Raw genomic sequence first — 23,550 nt, 5'->3', positions numbered from 1 at the left:
AATGACATAAGTGGTTCACTAGATAAGATGATTGTTGAATATGTGGGAGTTAATATGGATCTCTAGATCCCTCTATTAACCATTAGCTATGTACATAGTCATGTCCGCATAATCGCGAATCTGTAGGGTTAAACACTTAAGATTCGACGTTGCTAGGATAGAGAGATGTCAAGTGCAGTATTTTCGGTGTCCCGAATGGATTCGGGGATATCACGGTTGGACTCGGAAGGGCAAAAACCCCATAGGAACATATATGGGAAGTATCGGAATGGTTCCGGAAAGTCGGTTGTACCGGAAAGTTCCAAGGGGGGAACCCACCTAGCCTAGGGCCGGGTGGGCCCGACCCACGTGCCAAGTGGGCTATAATCTGCAAAATAAGGGCCGAAGTGTAACAAAAAAAAATGCAGGTCAAATTGTTGGCTCAAACTCATATACGTAGACTCTTTTTCGTTTTGATCTCACTTGGGAAATCAAACGGCTACACAAAATCTTAGAGCATCTACGTACCCCAAGACAGAGGTGAAAGGGAAGGAGCAACCCCAAGACAGATAGACGTACCGTACGTGCATGTGTAGGGTAGCAACCACACTAATTTACATCCATCTACTCATCCATCCATCTTAGCATATCATAAAGAGAGGGAAAGTAGCACTGCTAGTCCTCGGCTTGGTAGTGCTATCTGAGTAGGGAGAAGGAGCAGGGAGAAGAAGAGAGAGATCTAGAGAGAGACTAGGTCAGGCGAAAGGGCTGGCCGGCAAGCAGCTAGGAAGGAAGGATGGGTCGTGGTAAGGTTGAGCTGAAGCGGATCGACAACAAGATCAGCCGGCAGGTGACGTTTGCCAAGCGCCGGAACGGGCTGCTCAAGAAGGCGTACGAGCTGTCGGTGCTCTGTGACGCCGAGGTCGCCCTCATCATCTTCTCCACCCGCGGCCGCCTCTTTGAGTTCTCTACCTCATCATGGTAAATACCTATATCCCCGGCCCTGTAAATTAGTTTCGGGCCAGCTAGTTTCAATGCACATTTTTGCCCTAGCAATGTCCGATTCAAGTTCCGTTAATTGCAAGTTTCTTTTGTCACTAGTATGTTGGTACTGATTTATGCAGATTTTTTTATCTGAAGCATTTCTTCTTTGGGGATTTGTTTTTGTTTGTTTCGGGAAGATCGATTTCTTGCATGCGGCGTTGCAATTGCATGCATCTGCAGAGGCTAGCTACTACACCTAGATGTTAGCTCCTCTTATCTCTTTTGCTGTTTTGGGGAAAGATTTGTTGGGTCTTTCCGTCATACATCAGCTGGGGGTGGTTTGCCTTTCCTCTTTTGGTGTTTATTATGTGAGTTTCAGTCGCTATAAGATGCAGTTGATAATATCCAAGTTCCTATATCTGTAGGCTAGAGGACTCTGGACTATTTGCTCTCTCTGTGTTGTTAACAGCATGTGCATAGATCAGAGCAATACGAAACTCTCTACTACTCCATACAAACTAAATTCCATGAATTCAACCAAGTCGGAGCCTTAATTTTGCGGATCTAGTCTTGCGCTCTTCAGATCTGCACTAAACAATCCACCTAAGGAGAAGATCCGCACAAACACAAACATTTTTCTCTCTCTTCTGGGGGAATCGAGCAAGTACTTTGGGAGTTCAGTTGCATCTTTATGCTTGAAGCAATACTAAGCAAAATCTTAGCAAAGCACTACCGGTTATGCATTGATTACTTATTTACTGCTCCATTGGGAATCGAGTTCTTGATAGATCTATCTGTCTGTCCAAGCTACATGGTATGTGTTGTTTCACTAGATTCTACTGTTCCATTGGGAACTAGCCATTCCCCCCTATTCTACTGTTCCATTGAGGCCTCTCTCTAGTCTCCAAACTCTTTCTCTCTCTACCTCTTGGCTGGGTTGCTAAGCAGGCACCGTACGTGCACGCGGCCACGGCAGAGGGGAGCCAGCTACTAGTACTACTGGAGAGAGGAAAATAATTGAAAAAACGTTATGCATGATGTGCTCGTCATGGGTTATCCTGTCATCCCATGTTGTTCTTCGCATGTGAGTCCACCGATAGCCGTAGAGATTTGACAGACAGCTCAAGTACTGGAGTAGCATCGACCGTCCAGTCCACCGGCCAATTTAGAGGCAACAGCAGGAAGCAAACGTGAAATGCGTTGAGAGGCTGCTGCTGCTGCTGCTTTGCGTTGTACACACCGCGTAGTACGTACGTACCGTGGTAGAGTGATGTCCTCCGGAATGTTGGGCTTTGTGCTTTGAGCATGCGTCATCATGTCATAATCGTATGCAAGAACAAGGACATGGATCGAGTCGGTCAGAGCGGATTAATTGGATTCAGCAGGCTGGAAAATATACCCCCTACAAGATGCCATGCGGCTAAATACAAGAGGCAAAAAAAAAAAAAAACTCTGGTGTCAAATTTAAGTTCTGTTCTCAAAATGGTTCCCATTTTGTGAGTACTCTGTCCATTTAGGTGCAGTTTTATTCAAAATGTAACGTTTTACCACTGACATCCTTGGAAATGATTTAATTGATGTGTGAAGTTCATATATGTGCTTAGATTTCTTACAATACTTTCATAATATTAGGCTTGGAACATATTTGAAGGTAAACTTATGTGCAACCGAACTTAATTAACTTTGGCTAGATACAATAATAGCTACTCCCTCCATTCCATAATTCTTAATAATATCATCAGGTTTGCTATGAAAAATATTTTCGTATATTAAGGTCTCATATTTTTCTAATTACCATGGTACTACAAAAACTAATGGCTAAAGAAGCATTGGCGGTCGTAACACCATCTTTTCGTAGTAGATGCTAGTTGAAGTAAAATATATATCATTACCTAAACAATTGTTCAAGATTAAGGAGAGAACCCTCCCTGCTGAAAGAAAAACATGTAAAGAACCTTTATGATATTTATATACCAGGCACTTTCGAAATGGGTATTCCTACCTTTATGATCCCGAACATTGACCATTTATCAAATAGATAATTAGTTGCATATTTATACATTATATCCAACTTTAGTCTAAAAATGGTACAGTTAGGTAGGTGCGCGCTTCTAGACCTAGGCCTCTTTGATACAGGAGGAGCATAAAACAAAGGAATAAGAAAATGTAGGATTTTGATTTCAGGATTTCGAAAACTAAAAATTCAAACAGGGCAAGCTCTTGGAATACTTCATCGGAAATTTGCGTATGAAGAGAGATTATGTGCAGGTTCATGTGCAAAAGGCAAATAAAATTCCCGTTGAAGTCTAAGTTTTTTTTCGAGAAAACGCAAAAACTTTGCATTTTGATTCATTGATTGAAAGATTATGATACAAGCCTACATATAGGCAACATTTGGGTACAGCACCTACACACTAAGCCAGGGGGAGCAGCGCCGCTAGACCTGAAGCTCTGGCTGTTGCCCACAATTTGGCCTCCGCTTTTGTCATGTCGATCAAGCCACTGAGATCAGGCTGCCTGCCATCGAAGATGACTGCGTTACACTGCTTCCGTAACCACCAAGCTGCAAGCATAATCGCCGAGAAAGTGCCCTTGCGTGAGGTCGCTGGGAAGCACGGATAGTTGTGTCCCACCAATCCGCGAACTTGACCCCAGCTGCAGGGTGAAGTTCTTGCTAGTGTAACCTCTTGGTAGAAATCTAATGGAATTGTTGTGGAAACGGACATCACAAAATGATCCAATTCTAAAAAAGATTGCTAAAAAACCCACTTCAGTGTTTCAAAAGTCAAAACGATCTTATTTTCTTTTGCATAAAAAGATATAGATGATAAACTAGGTGCTTGTAAAATTTCATGATGAAATATGTTAATATGCGCGCTACCCAAATTGACAACTACGTGGATCTATAATAGATGCACTTGTTGCTGTTATAGATACACACATTTGCTTTCTGTGCATAGACAAATGAAAATATTCATCGATGTATTTTACAAGTATGTAGACCGCATTTTGATCTCATTACTTTTGCATAATAGATCTCTGCAGAAAAAATCCTATGGATAGAAAGCCTGCATAATTCCTATGGGGAAGATACACACACAGAGAGAGAGAGAGAGAGAGAGAGAGAGAGAGAGAGAGAGAGAGAGAGAGTACAACCAATAAATAAGCTGCACGATGTTTAGGTTACATATTTTCCAGATTTTGTTTTATTGCTAAAATCCATTACATAATCATTTTTTCTTGTGTTGTGCCAACAGCATGTATAAGACGCTTGAGAGGTACCGCAGCTGCAACTACAACTCCAAAGCAACAGCAACTCCGGAGACTGAATTAGTAATACCTCTTCAACACTACTATTTCGTACGCATTTCATGTACAGTATGAAGCTTTGCAGATTTTTTTAGAGAAAATAACAAATAAAGGGGGTGATCTAAAATACATTATGAACTATGGGGGCTTGGTTGCACTTTTATTTCATGGTCAGGATCGATGATGGCAATCTGGTGATAGAAATATTCTTAATCTAATCTCATGGGTCGTGGTGAATCAAGTATGAATAGACAAACACAGTTCTATCAAATTGGATATGTGTGTAAACTGCAGTATCTTACTACGGTATGCCTTGCTGTAAAAGAATACTATAGTATGACAAAAAAAAAAGAATACTATAGTATGACATGCCCACTTATTTCCAGTGTTACCCACTGTCTCCTAGCAAGTTACAATAACCTTATAAACACTTACATATATACCTTTTGTGTATAATGTAGCTCTATAGTATAATCATGATTTCCCTTGATTAATCAGTGTACTGTTCATATTCTCTTATTAAAACTAGAGCAATTACCAAGAGTATTTAAAGATGAAGACAAGAGTTGAGTTCCTACAGACAACTCAGAGGTATGTAGTCTCTAACAAACTAAACAAAATGTTGGGTAAACTATGCCATTAATTAGTTACCAGGAGTGCCTAATTGGTCGCTACAGAAATCTTCTTGGTGAAGACTTGGGCCCACTTAGCATTAAGGAGCTTGAGCAACTTGAGAACCAAATTGAGATATCTCTCAAAAATATAAGGTCGACAAAGGTAAGATGTAACGAAGTTTATTGACCATATATTTATGTATAAACTGTGTGTGGTTATGACCTTCACACTTCAAAGGGTCCGGAATATATACAGATATATGCACTATATAATAGTGGAGTATATATAAATGTTAAAGCTATAACATCTTACATACAAATATGGTCGTAAGTTTCTGACTGTCAATTTCTGTCTAAATATGTACAGAGCCAGCAGTCACTTGATCAGCTCTTTGAGCTCAAGCGTAAGGTAACACCTGCATCTTTTTAATTTGCCTTGCTTTGGTGTTTACATCTTTCTTCAAATATGTAGAAGCCAGAATAATTAACCAAAAAATTGTGCAGGAACAACAACTGCAAGATGTTAACAAAGACTTAAGAAGGAAGGTAACACAGTATTATGTGCCATTCATACACATATTCGTTTGGCTAATCCTCATTTGGGCAGATCCAGTAGTTCCATACAAAATATGTAGAAGCTTCAATCGATGAAAAATAGAAAAAAAATATAGCGAAAGTTAGCACTGGCTGGTATATTTTATTCGGTTAGCTCTATTAATTGTTAATTATCTAGTTTCTCTTGACTATCTTAAGAAGATAGTACAACTAAAAATATGTTATAAATAGTAATTTATTTTCCTACAGAGACAGTGCATAATTAGTATAATGGCTTTCCCTTTCAACAGATGTTTGAATATGTGTATATGCTTGTTAATGCTAATGCACTAATTAAGGCTGAACCACGAAAAGTAGCAGAATAGTTAAAAGAAGTAATATATTTGTTCTGAAAATATAGTTTTTTTCGAAACCGTAAATTAATGGCTAAGGTCGCTATATGTTCAAAGAAAGGGTGAGCTCTATATGTGTGTTTTCAACTTTTATATCTTTTTTTTTTTTGTACCAGATACAAGAAACTAGTGCAGAAAATGTGCTGCATATGTCTTGCCAGGATGTTGGACCTAGTGGGTCTAGTGGACAGGCTAATCAAGCGAACGAGCAGGAACTATTTCACTCTGCAGTTTGTGACCCGACTCTGCATATAGGGTACTGTACTTGTTTCTCTCAAAATACTAATATACAACTATACAAGTATGATATAGTGGTACTTAGTAGAATTTAATGTGAACCAGTATTTCTTGTTTATTTAATACTCAATGTATGCCTTTTTTTAGCAATGTTAAAAAATATGAAGTGCATATAAAAATATATTTTTGAACAGAGTACAGTATATTTGAACTGGATCGTCAACATGCAAAAGAGTAAATTAATAGAATTCGATTTCAGTATTATCAGCAAAGATTGAAGACTGCCACCCACGTACTAAACCTAGCTAGCTTGCACATAACTTAATTAATTGAAGGAAACCATACCCTTTTAAATTACCGGCTATTGAACTTTTTGTGTAATTAGCTATTACAATCTTTTGCAGGTTTCATCAATCTTACCTGGATCAACTGAACAATAACTGAGTGAATGGTTTAGGTGACTCCTTAGCGGGGACATCTAGCTTATATTAGCCTATTGTGTACTAATCAAGAGGTCAAGTTGTATGTTATTATGAACTGTAAGTGAACTATCTAAGTGTGCCGGATGCTAAATGAACACAGTTTCTCAGTTTTAATTAACTATCTACTGAAAAGTGCACCGTGTTACTCACCTCTTGAGGCACTGACCAGTGGCCAGCATGTTACGAGATGATGCATATGTTTGTAGAGTAATTTTCATCCTGGATAGACATATGTGCATTTTGTAACTCCATCTGATTTATTTGATGTTTATAATTATTGTCCATATAAATTAAGATTAGTTGATGAGAACACAGATAAGAATAGCATTGATTTACTCCACTTTCATATTGAAAATATTAGATGGCTAATATGTCTTTACAAAATGAGAAACACATTTTTAGGACATTTATGCAATATAGAATCAAACACTTAACTTCGAAAACCATGTACATACACATGATCTTAGCACTTTTATTGTAAATATATATATTCCCGTTATACATTAAAAGGTCGTCATATTATCTATAAAATATCCAGAAGGTCGTCATATTATCTATAAATAGCATGTCCCATAATACATTCAAAAGGTCGTCATATTAACTATAAATAGCATGCATATATAATAATATTGCTGTTTTTTTTCTTGTCCACTAGCTGCAAGCTTGTGTATGCTTGACCAGCTCAATGAGATCCACCTCCTCCTTCACATGCACGGTCTTGATTTCTGCTGGACCAAACGCTGTCACCAATGGTGATAATGCAGAGTCAGTGCTTACGAGTGCGTCATCATCCCATGTCATCTCCATATCTAACTCATGGTCAACCTTAATGGCGTAATCAATATGGTTGAAGATGTAGTCCATGTCAACATCATCATCTATGCTGTAAACTTGGTACTGTGCCTCCTCCTTTGTGTCAAATAGTCCATCACACATGTCAATGGAAAAATCATCACAGGTAGGAACTAGAATTTCTTCGCAAGAGTGAGTTTGTCCGTCATCTGTGCTGAATATTCCTTCAGTAACCATTGTGTTGGACGGGTTGGATTCTGTCCAGTTATCATTCACCTGTAACATATTTTGTGTTGGAGGTGCTGTTGAAGATGGTGACAATGGAGGTTCTTTTGGATCTACAGGAGCAATGACCTTGCTAGAGCCAATTCCAAGGCTTTTGATGTAATTCTGCAGTAGGGTACCAGATTTGGGATTCTTGGCACTAGTGCGGGTCCGCCTCCGTGCAAACTGCCTTCTCTTTGTTGCATTCCAATGATTTTTTATGGAGTTTTCTGTTCTCCCAGGGAGGCGCTTAGCTATCTCAGCCCATTTGTTGCCAACCTCCTTGTGTGTTTGTATTAGAACCATGTCTTCTTCCTCACTCCAAGTATCTTTCTGCATTTGTTTTTTCATTCATTAAAAGTTCATTCCACAAGCATAAACATCATACACACGTGTACGATATTTTCACGCCTATTGTTTTCAGGGAAAAGCTTATCACAAATCATGTTTAATTCTGAAAACATGACATTTTTTTTTGGTTCACAATGATATTGAGCCATTTAAAAACTTCAAGATACTTGAGTTAACTGGTACAAAGGATACATAAATTGTCTAACTCTGGTCAACCAGATGGTTTCAATTTGCTTTGTTTCTGCTTATTCGAAGGATTTTTGTTTTCCTTCTGTCTTATTCCCTTTTGGACAGTTGGTCTACTAAACAGTGAAGAGACAATCAAAATATAAACTTTTAATTTTAGGGTGGACGACAGGAGAGTAGAAAATAAACTGAAGTTTGCGTGTTTACTCATTCTGATTGATAAAAGAGCATTATTTCAGCAAAAAAAAAGATCAACTTGCATTCTAATACTAAACAATATTTCGTATATCTAAGCTCCCAAAATTTAGTGCACCCATAATGAATTGCATGTGATCCTAGTGACTTCGAAATCTCACTGAATGTGTTCAAATTAGTTTACTATTTCATTAAACATGGTCAAAGTAAAATATATAACTGTCAGCATGTCATTATAGACTAGAAGACATCAAAGAAATTTGACTCCGCAGGTCAAGCAGAAGTTATGGAGATAAACCTTGATGTTAGGTCTCAAATGGTTGTGCCATCTTTCTCTGCATTGCTTTCCCACTCTTCCAGGCAGCATTTGTGCAATCTGAGACCACTTCCTCAGTCCAAACTGTTCCACTAACTTTACCAACTTCCTGTTAAAATTTACAAGAATGAACTCAGTGAGAGCCTTGCAAATGAAGCAACTCATAAATTCAACTTACAGTACGGCCAGAGTTTTACTTTTGGATGGAGAAAATACTGAACAAAGCATGCATCAAGAAATCCAATTTACCTGTCTTCGTCCAGTGTCCATTGCCCTTTGACAACATTAGCCTTCTTGAGAGCCTTACTCGATGCCTTCTTTCTTGGAAGAAACCTGCGGCTCATCTCATAAGCCTTGTATGATCCAAGGCGGCCTCCTCCTATGAGATGTGAAACCTCCAGTTTTGGCGTCAACAGAGGCAAGAAAGGTCCAGAATTATGAATGATCGATGAAGCGTCGTCGAGGAGAGCCTTCTGCACTGCGCCTTGTGGATAGTAGTCCTGATAGAAGGCTGTGAACGGAACGATCGATCCACCGGTAGGTTCGAATGAACCATCAACAGGCTGGAGGTCGTAGTGAGCATTTTGCTGCACATGGAAATCAAGCGGCATGTCATCACAGCTCCCTGCATGGGGCTGGAAGTAACCGAAATCCATGGGTGGGTTTCAGAAGCTAGCTAGCTAAGGGGAGATCTACAGAGACTGGATGGTGGCTTCCTGTTTACCTGCATCTCTCGGAGGAGGAGACATTGGCATAGCATGTCACATTATATCTAGACAAGAACATATGGCCCTTAAAGACCACAAGTTAAGGGAGTTTTATGGTTTTATTAATTGGCATTGTTAATGGGACATTTAACTTTCATAAATAGATTACTTCATGCAAGAGAGACCTAGTTAATTAAGCAAGCATTATTCCCCCAAACGTGGCACACACACCACCCATGGCAACATGTTTGGTCATGAAGATATTTTAACATCGGAGTGCATGGCCCTGTGATGCTATTAGTCGTTTCGTTTTCATTATTTGATCTGAAGTAAACCACAAGTATTTATTTAGGAAGTAAATAAATTATGCAAAAATTAAACATATGTACGCGAGTTTATGCAAACATTATCTAGTACGGAACTGTGCCTAAGTGAGATCAAGAATACCTTTTCATGTCTGAGCACTTGTAGTATCATTAGCAGATGACGAAGACATTTGGTTCTGGCTGGGGCATGTACGCGACCAATTTGAACTGAATTATTTTCAGAGAAGGATAGTTGATTAGTCTCATAAGAGACTCACTACGTAATTAAACTGTAGAATCGGTCGAGGTGAAGGAAACTACGAGCAATATTATCACCCAGACAAACAAAATGGAACCCCTTTTGTGAAGAAAAGGAACCAAACCTAGCCGACAAGGAGAATGCTGCTTGCTCAAGCACAACGGTAGTACGGGGACGAGGACGAGCGGCGCATACCTCCTACGCACGCCGCAAACGGGTAGCGCCCGTCTCTCCTGGCCGCGGAAACGGAGCGGCAAGCAACCGGCGGCGACGGCGACGGCGACGGGTGGTTTGGATTACACTGGCCGCCGCGCCGGACGAGAAGGAAGAAGAAAGAAGACCATGCGCCGGCTTCTCCTCGTATTGGGCTCGTTTTCGGTCGGTGCCTGATGGGCTCTTGGGCTGGTACTGAGAGGTCAACGTGGGCCGGTCCAGCCCGGTTGTCTGGCCCGTCCAGCGCCGGCCCTAAGAAAAAGGCTGCCCTCTCGCCGTCGGAGGCGCCAGTGGCTCGCCGGCAGCAATTGAGAATCGAATCCACAAACTCGACGGCGCTTCTCGCGTGCTCCGCGACGGCGACGGCGACGGCGAGGGGACGAGGAGATGAAGCTGAAGCAGCTCGAGGGCCTCCTGGGAGGCCTGACCCAGTTCGCCGACCCCAAGGTACTCTCTCCGACACCATCTCCCGGTTCACCTCCAGAACAAGGAGGGAAATGAGACGACGAATTTATATGAATTTTTACCGCCGCCGCCGCTGGTGGCGGGTGCAGGTGGAGCTGGAGCAGTACGCGACGGGCCCCCACATAGCGTCACGGATGCTCTACACGGTAGTACCCTCTCCCGATTCTGATGCCTTGTTGCTTTATGCGAGCTGCCTGTGGATGCGATTCCGCTCTCTGTTGTAGAATTAGGAGGCCAAGTGCATCTGCAGCCTCGGTTGTATGCCCAAACTAACAAGCTACTTCCGGGGCAGGCTTGTATATATATAGATATTCCTGTTCAGAATTTAATCTCTTATTAGGTCTGTGAGCTACCACCTGTTCAGTAATTTTTTGGAATATTCGAGTTTTAGCTGGTTGCAACCTATACTTCGATTTTGGGAATGTCTCACTTGGCTATTTATCACAAGAATGTATGCGAAACCATCAGGTAGAAAAACAGTAGAGTAGGCTTGTCAGGTGTGGGTGCTGACCAGATGCTAAAATTCTAGTGGTTCGTGATCTTCCCTCTGTTTTATCTTTCTGATGGTGATTTGGTACATCCATCAGGCTGAGAACAGCTTCGATGACATCTCTGGAAAAGTGGTAGCTGACTTTGGGTGTGGCTGCGGTACCCTGGCTATCGCGAGTGCTCTGCTGGATGCTGAGTGAGTATGTTTAAACTCTTAATATTTTGGGGATTGTGTTCTGGAGTTCTTTTTTACAGTTGTTTCTTCTAGACTGATATCATCAGAGGTCTACACCCCTTGACCGTGCAAAAGCTTGTCACTATTATAACTCCGGTCCCGTCATTTGCACGCTTACTTTAACACTCCTCGATCTCAACGAGGAACTGAAGACTGGCCACCTCTTCCATGATATGCTGATTAATTGTGCAGAATAGGGAGGAAACTAAGGTTTTCTTTTGTGGGCAGTGCTGATTTAATATTACTTACGAAACCCTAGTGCCTCATATGTAACTTGATTACTCATAGTGAAGAGCTAAGCAAATAAAACTGTTTATACTATTATTTACTAATTTAACGCATTTTATTTGAAATTTCTGTATTAATGGTAAAAAATATGTTGCATATTAGAATTCCATAGTTTTGTCTAACTGACTATGTTACACTATCATTCCCATGGCAAGGCACAAACTCATGTACGCATATTGGATAATAACATAGTATACTTTAATTGGTTATCCATCAGTATCATGAACTAGAAATCCGCGTGTTTGTGTGCCTTAGGATCTTATGATTTTGTTGTAATTCTGTTTTTAGTAATTCTTAATCTTATTCACAATTGTTGCGGAATGACAGGCATGTGACTGGTATTGATATTGACCTGCAGTCCCTTGAACTTGCTCAAGAAAATGCTACTGATCTGGAGGTATGCTGTTGCTTTAGTTTCCACTATAACAATTAATTCCCCTCTTTTTTCACCTGTGGAAATTCTGCATGATATTGGAGTAGTTTTGGTTATAATTCTCATGTATATGTAGTTTGAGCAAATCGCTAATCAACAACTTCCTGTTGAACACCTCTGTGAAAGGTTTTACTCCAAAAGGGCAGCCCCGGCCACTGCATCAATCGATGCATACAGCCTCTTATTTGATTATTAAAAGTATATGGTTTACTCCAGCATACTTAAGTAAGCTGTTTTTGCAACTCTTTTGCATAGTGACCAGCTTGATCTATTATCTCAGTAGTATGTGGCATAACTAATTGACTGCCTACTACAGTTGATCAAAGGATGACAACTTGCAAGTTCAGTTAGCAGCATTGTGTTTCTTTTCATTGCAAAGGAGAGTTTGTTACAAGGTCACACCTCCGGGGAGGGTGATGGGCCTTAGCATATACCAAATGCAATTCTAAATAGTTCCTTTTTTGCGCAAGGAGAATGTAATTCTGTAGTTGACCAAGCTGTTGGGTAAGCTTGTAGAAATCGAAGTTTGGGTCATTTAAATATAGTATCTACACAAGAGATAGGTGCACTACCTCTTGCATGGGACTCCAATGCCGGTTAAGAAACACACCCCTCAACTCTGAGAACCTTTCACTTCAGTTTTGTTGCATTTACTACACCATGGATGTGCTATTCTATCCCGTCAGAGCATCTATAGCAGAGCCCGTATATCGCGGAACCGAAAACTAGGAGTTCGGTCTCCCGAACTGCGGGAAATTGTTGGATTTAGTCACGGCGCAGAACAGAAACCGAACCGTGAACCGAAAACGCGGAAATCAAACGTCGCGGGAAATTGAAACTCGCGATTGAACTCGATTTGCTCCGATCAAGGTGAATTCGTTGATAATTTACAATAAGGCAGGCAAAATACATGCATCTTCGACCTACATTCGATACTAGGGGCCTAATTTAGACTAGATTTAGTCCCCGGAGTGACTATTCTGTCACCGGGGCGCTTCACTACGCCGGTGGAGGGTTTTTGGTCGCCGTCGATTCCTAGGCGACGATGAGCGCCGCCACCTCGAAGGCCGCCACCTCGAAGGCCGCCGCCTCGGAGGTGCTCCCGCAGGCTAGAGGCGGCCCGTCGTCGTCGTCGTTGCAGCGCGGGGGCAGCGCCGGCAGCGGCGGGCTGCACGAGCCGGCAGCGGGGGGCGCCTCCGCTTCTCCTTCCTCAGCCGCCGCCTCGCGCGCTTGACGGCGCGCCATAAGTTCCGGCCACTTCCGGCCAGCCCGCTTCCATGCGCCATCGGAGCGCGACCGCCTGGCGCGCTCCACCTCCGCCCGTACACCCGGCGGACGCCGAGGTGATTTTCCGCCGCCGATTCGGCCACCTCCCCTACCCACGCGTCTTAAGCGCCCCATTTCGGATGGAAGGGTGGTGGCCGAAGCGGCGGAGCGGCGTTGGAGGAGGTGGAATCGCTCGCCGGAGAGGAGGCAGGCGGCGGCGGAGGGGAGTAGGGTTTACGAACCGAACTCCCCTCCGCGGCCCCTTTTAATACAGGGCGTCCGCTCGATTTCTCGGGGGGCCGAACTCGTTTTACGGGCCAGATCGTGAGTTCAGGCTCCGTTCTGGCCCATCTCCGAACCGAACCCCTATTCTCGCCGGACTTTTTCAGTTTCGGCCGCGAGTTCGGGCCCTGTTAGAGATGCTCTCATATCCCTATATTCACTGCCTTTTGTCCACATCAACAATCTCGGTGTTGTTGGCTCATATTTTGGTCTTCTTGCATGATTTTTACTCTTTTGTACCAGTGATCAAACTTGCATGATCAAGTACATGGTGATGTAGAGTTGAAAGTAGTATGTGAGAGAATTGACACAGTAATTGATATTACTAGATCTGTTATATTTTATCATGGGAATGACATGTTTCTTTTTATTACATGTTTGGTTATGCAGCTGGATATCGACTTAATTCAGTGTGACATAAAGAACTTAAATTTAACAGGTATTTTTTTAAAGTGGCAACCTATTGTGCAGGCTGAGTGCAACTTCAATGTTCTTCTGGTTATAATACACCATTGTCTTTTATCATTATTATGGAAGCTCTTTTCAACATCGTCCTTCTCAACTGCCCCTTTTGTATTTTTAATCCGTAAGTAAATAATGTCTAGAATGGATTTACTATCCTAGCTGAACATGCTCTACAAGCTGGCTAGGTTACTTCCCACTCTCCAGTATATCATGTCGCTTCGCAGGTTAAAATAGTAGATGAAATAGAATCTCGTCTAGCAAATGAACTACTTGCAAAACGTAGTTCTTGAAATGAATCATGTTTGCACACAAATATAGATGTTTTCAATGTTGAAAAACGTCCATAACCATTTTGGTGCCTACTAAGAGATATGGTGCAGGCCTTCTTGTTGATACTGTTGTCATGAACCCTCCCTTTGGGACAAAAAGAAAAGGAGCTGACATGGATTTCCTTTCTATGGGCTTGAAGGTGGTCAAAGCAGTAGTTTGCTATAATACCAATTCTTTAACGATGACATTTATGTTGCAATTTTTTAATATCTATTTATTATTCACAGGTTGCCTCTCAAGCTGTCTATTCTCTACACAAGACTTCCACGAGAGAAGTAAGTTTTTCCTTCAGAGTTACAGCTGTGGTTTATCCAACCCTGCTTTCTGATCTAATGTGATTCTTCTATGTAAATATTTCGATCTCTTTTCCACAGAGACTATTGTACCGACAAAAGGAATTAATCAACTGTATACATGATAAACCTAGCAATTGTCGATAGTTTTCTGTTTTCATTTTGTACATTGATTGAAGCAAATGTTGATAGATTCCCCGCTTATGTTTTTGTGTTTTGATCTTTAGTACATCAAGAAGGCAGCCATCCGTAATTGTAATGCCATCAGTGCTGAAGTTCTGTGTGAGGTAATGTTATTTGAAACATTCTAGCATCTCTTATTTTTCTCAAAAACAGGAAAAAGAAAGGTTATTCTGCATTGAGGATTTCAGGTACAAATCATGTCTTGTGTTCCACACCTGCTGTGATAATTTATATCCTCTCTTTCTCTTGTCACAGCTGCGCTATGCTCTACCGCAGACCTACAAGTTCCACAATAAAAAGGAGGTCGACGTTGCAGTTGATCTGTGGCGCTTCGTTCCACGAGCTCGAGACGAAAGAGCAAGCTAGCACAATGCGGCCACACAAGAAGACCTGGACAATGACACTTCCCGAACCACCGTCTGATGGCTGGAATTGCTAGAGGAAGAAAAATACATGGGCATTCACACATTTTCCTCCCCTTGTAAGCGGCAAACCCCAATAGTTTAGCTACTTTAGCCATCCGTTAGCTTTGCGTGGAGCAGTGTGTACAATGTGCAGCATCTCTTCATTTTGATCTCGTTTTTGTTGTGCTGGGGACAAAAGCAGCGTCTTCGCAGAAAATTCATAGTTAAAACCTGTGGCCTCAGCAAGGCCCCTGGGAACTGATATAGTAGCCGAAGCTCCAGTACTGAACACCATGCACACCATTATTATTGAGATGAACACAGTTATGCTCACAAGATTTGTCCAGAAACCTACATGTCTTGATGGCACAGAAAATTGTTGACTGAAGCAAGTTATAGACATACATACACCATTGTTTTCCTCATCTTTACTGGTCAAGTTTTGATGGCACCAAGCATGTAGCACAATTTTGCAGCACCCTATAAGGACCTCGCCCAGTGTCCAGTCTGTAGAGAAGAAGCCTCTGGCTTTATTGCTCGAGAGAAGCTAGCCATGTGGCTCATAAACTTGCTAGCGGAGCCAGGTTTACTCCGGTGTGTTTGTTGACAGGATGAGCCACCGGAGTTCCCGATGCATCTCTTGACCAAGCATATAACTAATGAATAATATAGCACCGATGTTGATGTATAAAAAGAGAAATTACATTGTACAATCAGCACAACATATAAATTGAAATATGTCTACTCACTGTGAAGATTACTTTTACAGCACATTTCCATGAACAGAAAATCCTGTAGACATTGTATTGATTTGCAAGGTCCTCGTTATTTTTATTTTTTTAGAACTCGGCAGGTGAATTGCACGATATATTAATAGAAGAAAATTTGGCTCAGTTAATCAGGAAAACCGGGCCTAAAAACCATACTGAGCGGCTGAGTTTATGAGGAAAACCGGCCTAAAAACCGCACAAATATCGGAGCCTCATCGCCCACACGATACCAAACCGCCGACGACCAAACACACACCACCAAACCTGGAGCCGCTGCTCCGACGTCCCCTGCTCGGAGGCGAGCCGCAACGCCGCACGGCATGGACGTCTTGTAGCCCAAACTACCAAGGCGACCACCCTAAGATCACGAACGCCGCGCCAAAAGATCCGGGGCCGCCGCCCCAACATGCCAGCCACACCGACCGCCCCGTCGTGTAGGCCGGGTCGACGAGCTCGCTACCCACGTAGCACCACCACTCCACCCATGCCTTGCTAGACCATGACCACACCCCATGGAGTCATCGCTGCAAGACCATCCGAGGCCGCCGCCTCGGCGCACGTCAACCGTCCGGGGCCGCCTGACCTCGTTTTCTGACTTTGTTTAAATTGCCATCTGACCAAAACGGGAACCGAGGACATATAAGAAAGTGTTTGAATTGTTACTATGTTAACATGGTACTGTACATGATTCAAATATGCATGATTTTGACATAAATGGATAGAGGATATTTTTCTGAATATTTTGATACCTTATACGCATTTTTTTGACATCATATGAATTAGTTATGATTTTTACAAAATTAGAGAAATTTGTAAAATGGGCTACGCCGACGGTCTGTCTACACCTAGGACCAAAGATATGCCGAGGACCTCCTCGGTGTAGATCTCACTACGCCAACGGTAATGCTACGCCGAAGGTCGGAGGGATAGGTTGTCTGGTCGGGCCATACACCGATGGCCGACTTTTGGCCATCGACGTATAAAAGACCCTCGGCGTATCGCGACATTCTTGTAGTGCAAGGGCGCCTTGATCTTGTGCCAGATTTGGCACTGCGGCCGCCCTCTGTCACACTACGAGCTCCAGCCCGGCGGGGAGGCGCCCGTGTCCACCACGGACAAGGGGGTGGGATCGCAGATGAGCTTCAATGGGAGGCTCCAGGAGTTCTCGCAGCCGAGGAGGCTCACGGTGGAGGAGATTCCCGTGATTGTGGAGGACTTCAGGAAGGCTGCCAAGAATGCCACGACGCCGGTACGTACCGCGAGCGTTGATGATATGGCGTACTGATCCGTAGTTTTTTGAAGCAAATGTTCAGTCAAACATCTCCATTTTTTAAGTCAGTCATACACTCCTTTCTTGAACAACTTAGTTAAACAGAATAGTTGAGTTAAAAACAGTTCATATGAAGAAATTTTTGTACCATTGGAATATTCATATGAAATAGGTTCAAAAAATAGAATTGTTTATAATAAAAAAGCAATTCTTACCACCATTTTCTAACAATTATGTGTATTATTTATCAAAAAACAATTATGTGTACAAAATAGAACAACGACCAAAGGCCTCAAAGACCATGTCCATACCTAAGCGGTCACGTATTTCGAGAATGATAGAGCAATATGGCAGGTTTTAATGGTGTGGAGATCCATGGCGCTAGCGGGTACATTATCGAGCAGTTCCTCAAGGACAGTGTCAACGACCGCACCGAAGAGTACGGCGGCAGCCTCGAGAAGCGGTGCCGCTTCGCTCTCGAGGTGGTCGCTGCCATCGTCAAGGAGATCGGTGGCTACCGTGTCGGCATCCACTTCTCCCCCTTCACCAACTACATGGAGTCGCACGACTCAGACCCTCATTCCCTCGCGCTCTACATCTCCACCAAGCTCAACAACCATGGCATCCTCTACATCCACATGATCGAGCCAAGGCTGGCCATGGTGGAGGGACGACGGGTGGTACCCAAGCAGTTGATGCCATACAGGGAGGCGTTCAAGGGGACCTTCATCGCCAATGGTGGATTTGACTACGAGGAAGGGAACAAGGTGGTAACAGAAGGGTATGCTGACCTGGTGGCCTTCGGGCGGCTATTCCTGGCCAACCTGGACCTGCTGAAGAGGTTCGAGGTCGGCGCATCGCTAAACAACTACGAGAAGATTACCTTTTACACCTCAGACCCTGTCATCGGCTACACCGACTACCCGTTCCTCGAATAATCATTGATGATGTAACTTGTTTCTTTAACACGGTCAGTGTGGTACTGTTTTTTGTTTTTAATAAAAGTAGTGGTTTCAAAAGATTAGATTAGGGTTTTGGAGCTGTCTTCGCTTTCGCTTCCGTGTCAATGGAGATCGCATCGTCTACAATACACAATCTTCTCCCCTTCGTTCGACGAAGAGATCTCCTTCGCGACATCGACCATGGTGTTGGAAGATTAAAGTTTCATAGGTATAGCCTTCCAGATCTTGCTTCGTCGGATCGGTTTTGAATTTTTCTATCAAAAAGGTTGTCAAGAGGAGGATGGTCCTCGCAACTGTTTTCCCGAATGCTACGTCTTCGACAATAGTGGTTCGTATAATCGTCTCACCAATGACATTGACAAGGCAATTCGGTTATTGTTCCCTGAAATATTGTCATTGGTGCTACTACCGATGTTGGTTGATTACTTTAATGGTTACGCGCGTGCATATAGCCTTGACATTGCGATTCAAAAAATTATGAGAGAACATCCATTGATATCTACAAGTATGTTTGGTTTCTACGTTTGGCTGCTTTCAGAAAAATACAAGATTGTGTCATGGAAGAAAAAAAAAGACTTTGAAAACCTCAAAGATTTGCTAGTTTCTTTTTTAGAATTTATTTTGTAATCGCTGGAAACAGCTCATGTAACTCTATCATATACTATTTGCTACTATAAATATATATAGTATTGATTGTAAAAAAAATATTAGTACTACAATTGCCATAAGTTGTCGCGTTGTAGAGACTGAGTCCAGCTTGATATCAATTAGTTGTCATTTACGCCAAAACAATCGAGCACTCGGTGGTTGTCTCTCTCAGCCTTAGAGCATCTTCATCGACGGCTCCGATAGTATTTTGGGGGTCGGCATTAAAAATGGGCAGGCACCGGCGCGTCCCAAATAGCGCCGGCGCTTTTTCGAGCCCAATAGAAGCGCCGACAACCCCGTGTCGGCCCCTTCGCGAAGGGCGCGAAGGGCGCGAATCGGGCGCGCCGGCGCCTCACGACACGACGGTTTTCACGGGTGGGGGTGCCTTGTCAGCGAGAGGATGCGACGGTTCGCATCGAAAACAACGTGGGAAAGTTGGTCGTCGGCGTTTAATGGTCTCCCGCACGGAAAACCGAAGCGGCGACGAGGGCGCCGACTGGCCACGTGGCGTCCACTCGCCTATACCGCCGTAAATGCGGGTAGTTGGCACCCCTATTAGTATGTACGCTGTCCACCACCACGGTGCTATTCTCTCATCTCCACCACCACTGCCGCACCAGTCTCTCCCACCTCAAAAATGACGCGCCGTCTTAAAACGACGTACTCCATGCTTGGCCTCAACGGCAGCGCGCTGCCTGCGGCGCCTCCACCACCACCGCAGCAGGAAGCGAAGCCGCAGCCGCAGCGCGACGCGGACTACAGCTTCGACGACGCAGTGGGCCCACAGTTCAAGGTGTGGCACGAGGCCTAAGTCGCAGACGCGAAATCTGAGGTGGCGGAGGAGGCGACACAGTGGGTAAGCAGCCACAGGCCCCTGCCGACCGGAAGCAGGCGGCGATCCTGGCGTCGTTGAACGCGCAGCGCTTCCGGAGGTTGAAGGAGGAGGAGCGGGAGTTCGTCAACGACACGAACCTCAAGCACGCCCTCGAAATCTCGCGCCAGTGAGCGACCACGGAGGAGGCGGGATGCCTCCTCATGGAGGCGGAGCGACAGAAGCTCATTGAGCTGAAGGCTCATCGCCACTACAAGGCGTTCGCCCGCGAGCAAGCGAGGCGCGCCGAGAATAAGGCTTCTCAACAAAGGCTGGCAGCGCTGGGACAGCGCCGCCGGCAAGCTCCTGCGACGCCGACCGCCATGCTCCACCGCCAGATGCGCGAAGTAAGGACAGAAGAGGTGGGCACGGACGCAGGCGGCAAAGGGGAAGAACGACGACGAGGCAGGTCCGTCGCGCGCCCCCAACCGACGACCAGTAGATTAGGGTTAAGTTTAAGTTTTAATTAGGTTTAAATTCGAGTAATTTTTCTATAAATTTTGTATGAATTTCGTATGAATTCCGTATTTAAATATCATTCCAAGTTTCAAATTCTATCGGAGCTTGCGTATGCAGGTGCTGGTGTGGGAGCATCATCCCCAAATAGAGAATGCTCTGCCGGCGATCCCCATACGGCAGTGCCGACACCCCTACCGGCGTCTATTTGGGAGCCGCCGGTGGAGATGCTCTTAGCTCATAAACTAAGACGGGAAAGAAAACAAAAACGTAACTTGATGTCCCCTTGTCAACTGTGATACAGTACTAATTGCTGCTACATCATGATCGGTGCACAATCCATTACAATGTATGCAATGCCCTTTTCTCTTTCATGCTTACCCCGCCTACGAGTAGGGATTGGCTGACTTTGCAAGCTCCCAAGTCAGCTGATTTTGAGTCACTGGCAAGTGGGGTCCACATGATGTAGGGTCCACGTGGCAATGATCCAAAGTCACCATAAAGTCAGCGGGGCAAAGTTAGCTGATCTCAACGGCCCGCCTACGGTGTCTGTGATTAACAAATTAAATTAAGGCGGCTTAGCGAAAAAAAATGATGAGCCAGTGGGCACATGACCGTCCAGTCCCACTCTCAGTATCATATCATCGACCTCACACGATTCAATATCATCAACTCCCTCCGAAACATGTTAAAGATTTATTAAAATTTAGACATATCTAGACACTAAACTGTAGTATGTACATTCAAATTTTAACAAACATTTGTAATGTTTGGTGGAGCGGATCGAGGGAGTAGGGTGGCAATTTTATCCACGGATCCGGGTATCTACAGATATTCGGTCTAATGGGCACGGGTATGGAGGGCTGACTATGACCACTGATTTTATGTGGCTAATATCCGATAACTCATGGGACGGGTGTGGATAGAGATTTTACTCCATGGATATCCAATAGATATCCGGCTGACATGTGGGTCCTACATGTTAGTAAGATATGAGATTTCACCTAGGCCTAACTGCCCCTACTTTGAGACTAAAATTAGTGAGTCTAACACTGATTACCACTTCTTTCATGGCCTCCTCCTCTGACTCCCTCGCACAGTGTGAGAGAGGGCTTGGCCGGTGGCCCCCTCTTCCACCTTTCCGACAGTCCGGCTCTCCTCCACCTAGGAGACACACGGGCGAGCAATGGGCTTGCTCTCATCACGTCGTCCTTCCTCTTTATATTCATTGCCGACATAATTGTTGCTTAAATGCTACGAAAATATTGTCGAAATGCTGCTAAAATTTGGTGTTATGCTCAAATATGTTATTTTCATGCATATAGTGCCTAAACACAAGGATATCCAGATATCCGCTAGATTTTCATTTGGAGCGACATCCACGTCCATGGATACTTTCGTGGACGGGACAAAGCGAGGTTGGTGGATTTGAGCATGGATTTGGTTTTGGTATATCCATCCAAACCCGCTCCATTGCCATCCTTAGGTATAAATGGATGTGCTGCATCATCATAACCTTCATTCCACCACCCCACTCACCTTCTTCCTCCTGCAGCCCACTCAAGCTAGCTAGCAGCTGCTCCCATTGATCAGAGCTCAAGCTGAAGAAGCTAGTGCGACAATGGAGCCCATCCCTCTCCTGACGCCATACAAGATGGGCCAGTTCGAGCTCTCCCACAGGTAACGATCCAATTTCAGTCCACTTCCCCGCCACCTGCGTAACAACTCGATCAAATTTCGCTGACATGAAATGCAGAGTCGTGCTGCCCCCACTCACCCGCCAGCGCTCCTACGGCAACGTCCCGCAGCCGCACGCCGCCGTGTACTACGCGCAGCGGGCAACCGCCGGCGGCCTCCTGATCACGGAGGCCACGGGCATCTCCGACACGGCGCAGGGGTTCCGCGACACCCCAGGTATCTGGACGCCGGAGCACGTCGAGGCGTGGAAGCCCATCGTCGCCGCCGTCCATGCTAAGGGCGCCGTGATCTTCTGCCAGATTTGGCACTGCGGCCGCGTGTCATGCTGCGAGCTGCAGCCCGGCGGGAAGGCGCCCGTGTCCAGCACGGACAAGGGGGTGAGCCCGCAGATAAGATTCGATGACAGGATCGAGGAGTTCTCGCCGCCGAGGAGGCTCACGGTGCAGGAGATTCCCGTGATCGTTGATGACTTCAGGAAGGCCGCCAGGAACGCCATCGACGCCGGTACGTACCACGCACGCTGATGATATATTTCAAGATCTAGTTTTTCTGAAAGAAATGTTCAGTCAAACATCACTTTCTTGAACAACTTAATTATAACAAATTAACAACTATGTGTACAAAATACAATAACGGTCAAAGCATGGCCTCAAACTCAAACTCAAACTCAAATACCATACCCACATCTAAAAGGTCATGCATTCTCGAACATGATAGAGCAAATTCGTTTGCTTTGCTGGGTGTGGCAGGATTTGATGGCGTGGAGATTCACGGCGCCAACGGGTACATCATCGAGCAGTTCCTCAAGGACGGCGTCAATGACCGCACCGACGAGTACGGCGGCAGCATCGAGAACCGGTGTCGCTTCGCGCTCGAGGTGGTTGACGCCATAGTGAAGGAGATCGGTGGCCACCGTGTCGGCATCCGCTTCTCCCCCTTCACCGATTACATGGAGTCACACGACTCGGATCCTCACTCCCTCGCGCTCTACATCTCCACCAAGCTCAACGACCACAACATCCTCTACATCCACATGATCGAGCCAAGGTTGGCCATGTCGGAGGGACGACGGGTGGTGCCAAAGCGGTTGCTGCCGTATAGGGAGGCGTTCAAGGGGACCTTCATCGCCAATGGTGGGTTTGAATATGCGGAAGGGAACAAGGTGGTCACCGAGGGGTATGCTGACCTGGTGGCATTCGGGCGGCTGTTCCTGGCAAACCCGGACCTGCCGAAGAGGTTTGAGGCCGGGGCAGAGCTGAACAACTACGACAGGATGACCTTCTACATCTCGGACCCCGTCGTTGGCTACACCGACTACCCCTTCCTCGAATAATCATTGGTGTAGCTTTTGCCTTTGACACGATCAGTTGTATTGTGTGTCAATATAATGAAGTATGTGTGAGTTTTTTATATCCTCCAAAAATAAACAAAAGTATGATTGCCGCTTCAAATGATTAAATCAGTGAAATCATGTTGACAGTTAGGGGTCGTGCTAGCGTTGAAAGAAATACGTTGGGAGTGGTTTAGGAGCTCACCTGGACTTGTTCTTACTGGTAGCTTGTAGCTGCATTTCATTTTTAGTAATTTTCCTCGCTATGGTGC

At 44.4% G+C, this 23,550-nt stretch overlaps 5 protein-coding genes across 7 annotated transcripts; 4 read left to right on the top strand and 1 right to left on the bottom strand.

Moving 5' to 3' along the window:
• Positions 1–472: 472 nt before the first annotated feature.
• LOC127318109 (MADS-box transcription factor 5) lies at positions 473–6,684 on the top strand. Its single transcript, XM_051348741.2, has 8 exons — positions 473–960; positions 4,221–4,296; positions 4,802–4,863; positions 4,950–5,049; positions 5,254–5,295; positions 5,391–5,432; positions 5,950–6,089; positions 6,475–6,684. Exons 1-8 carry the CDS (start codon positions 776–778, stop codon positions 6,512–6,514), a joined length of 687 nt encoding a protein of 228 aa, XP_051204701.1. The 5' UTR covers positions 473–775; the 3' UTR covers positions 6,515–6,684.
• A 326-nt stretch (positions 6,685–7,010) lies between these two features.
• On the bottom strand, positions 7,011–10,234 carry LOC127318108 (uncharacterized). Of its 3 annotated transcripts, XM_051348740.1 has the most exons (5): positions 10,052–10,234; positions 9,811–9,896; positions 8,906–9,243; positions 8,639–8,765; positions 7,011–7,941 (listed from the first exon to the last, which is right to left on the bottom strand). In XM_051348740.1, the coding sequence occupies exons 2-5, from the start codon at positions 9,838–9,840 to the stop codon at positions 7,204–7,206; spliced, it is 1,233 nt and encodes a 410-aa protein (XP_051204700.1). In that variant the 5' UTR covers positions 9,841–9,896; positions 10,052–10,234; the 3' UTR covers positions 7,011–7,203. The 3 variants fall into 3 exon arrangements, with proteins under 3 accessions (XP_051204700.1, XP_051204698.1, XP_051204699.1); XM_051348738.1 differs by lacking the exon at positions 10,052–10,234 and having other exon boundaries at positions 8,906–9,380; XM_051348739.1 differs by lacking the exons at positions 9,811–9,896; positions 10,052–10,234 and having other exon boundaries at positions 8,906–9,801.
• Positions 10,235–10,414: 180 nt separating this feature from the next.
• Positions 10,415–15,623, top strand: LOC127318110 (uncharacterized). The gene is given in 10 exon segments (XM_051348742.2): positions 10,415–10,587; positions 10,695–10,751; positions 11,193–11,290; positions 11,945–12,014; positions 13,989–14,037; positions 14,444–14,532; positions 14,621–14,668; positions 14,914–14,973; positions 15,125–15,206; positions 15,209–15,623. Coding segments are annotated over 10 exon segments (675 nt in total). The 5' UTR covers positions 10,415–10,527; the 3' UTR covers positions 15,271–15,623.
• A 919-nt stretch (positions 15,624–16,542) lies between these two features.
• Positions 16,543–18,251, top strand: LOC127316191 (12-oxophytodienoate reductase 1-like). The gene is made up of 3 exons (XM_051346602.1): positions 16,543–16,629; positions 17,086–17,292; positions 17,655–18,251. The coding sequence occupies exons 1-3, from the start codon at positions 16,543–16,545 to the stop codon at positions 18,249–18,251; spliced, it is 891 nt and encodes a 296-aa protein (XP_051202562.1).
• A 3,538-nt stretch (positions 18,252–21,789) lies between these two features.
• LOC127318111 (putative 12-oxophytodienoate reductase 4) lies at positions 21,790–23,523 on the top strand. Its single transcript, XM_051348743.2, has 3 exons — positions 21,790–21,930; positions 22,007–22,452; positions 22,698–23,523. The coding sequence occupies exons 1-3, from the start codon at positions 21,872–21,874 to the stop codon at positions 23,279–23,281; spliced, it is 1,089 nt and encodes a 362-aa protein (XP_051204703.1). The 5' UTR covers positions 21,790–21,871; the 3' UTR covers positions 23,282–23,523.
• Positions 23,524–23,550: the final 27 nt, after the last annotated feature.

This window comes from Lolium perenne, chromosome 7 (genome assembly GCF_019359855.2).
Source record: "Lolium perenne isolate Kyuss_39 chromosome 7, Kyuss_2.0, whole genome shotgun sequence".
In the NCBI taxonomy this organism is placed as follows: Eukaryota; Viridiplantae; Streptophyta; class Magnoliopsida; order Poales; family Poaceae; genus Lolium; species Lolium perenne.
Note: the sequence above shows the minus strand (reverse complement) of the source record. Positions and strands in the feature narration are given on the sequence as shown.

Excerpts from the sequence above, each read along its gene's own strand:
- LOC127318109 (XM_051348741.2), top strand. The coding sequence starts at position 776 with ATGGGTCGTGGTAAGGTTGAGCTGAAGCGGATCGACAACAAGATCAGC. Across the intron at positions 4,297-4,801 it reads CAACTCCGGAGACTGAATTA|AGCAATTACCAAGAGTATTT; the intron begins GTAATACCTCTT and ends TATTAAAACTAG. Across the intron at positions 5,296-5,390 it reads TCTTTGAGCTCAAGCGTAAG|GAACAACAACTGCAAGATGT; the intron begins GTAACACCTGCA and ends AAAATTGTGCAG.
- LOC127318111 (XM_051348743.2), top strand. The coding sequence starts at position 21,872 with ATGGAGCCCATCCCTCTCCTGACGCCATACAAGATGGGCCAGTTCGAG. Across the intron at positions 21,931-22,006 it reads CAGTTCGAGCTCTCCCACAG|AGTCGTGCTGCCCCCACTCA; the intron begins GTAACGATCCAA and ends CATGAAATGCAG. Across the intron at positions 22,453-22,697 it reads CAGGAACGCCATCGACGCCG|GATTTGATGGCGTGGAGATT; the intron begins GTACGTACCACG and ends TGGGTGTGGCAG.
- LOC127316191 (XM_051346602.1), top strand. The coding sequence starts at position 16,543 with ATGACCACACCCCATGGAGTCATCGCTGCAAGACCATCCGAGGCCGCC. Across the intron at positions 16,630-17,085 it reads GTCCGGGGCCGCCTGACCTC|ATTTGGCACTGCGGCCGCCC; the intron begins GTTTTCTGACTT and ends ATCTTGTGCCAG. Across the intron at positions 17,293-17,654 it reads CCAAGAATGCCACGACGCCG|AGCAATATGGCAGGTTTTAA; the intron begins GTACGTACCGCG and ends CGAGAATGATAG.
- LOC127318108 (XM_051348738.1), bottom strand. The coding sequence starts at position 9,312 with ATGGATTTCGGTTACTTCCAGCCCCATGCAGGGAGCTGTGATGACATG. Across the intron at positions 8,766-8,905 it reads TGGACACTGGACGAAGACAG|GAAGTTGGTAAAGTTAGTGG; the intron begins GTAAATTGGATT and ends AAATTTTAACAG. Across the intron at positions 7,942-8,638 it reads ATTTGAGACCTAACATCAAG|AAAGATACTTGGAGTGAGGA; the intron begins GTTTATCTCCAT and ends AAACAAATGCAG.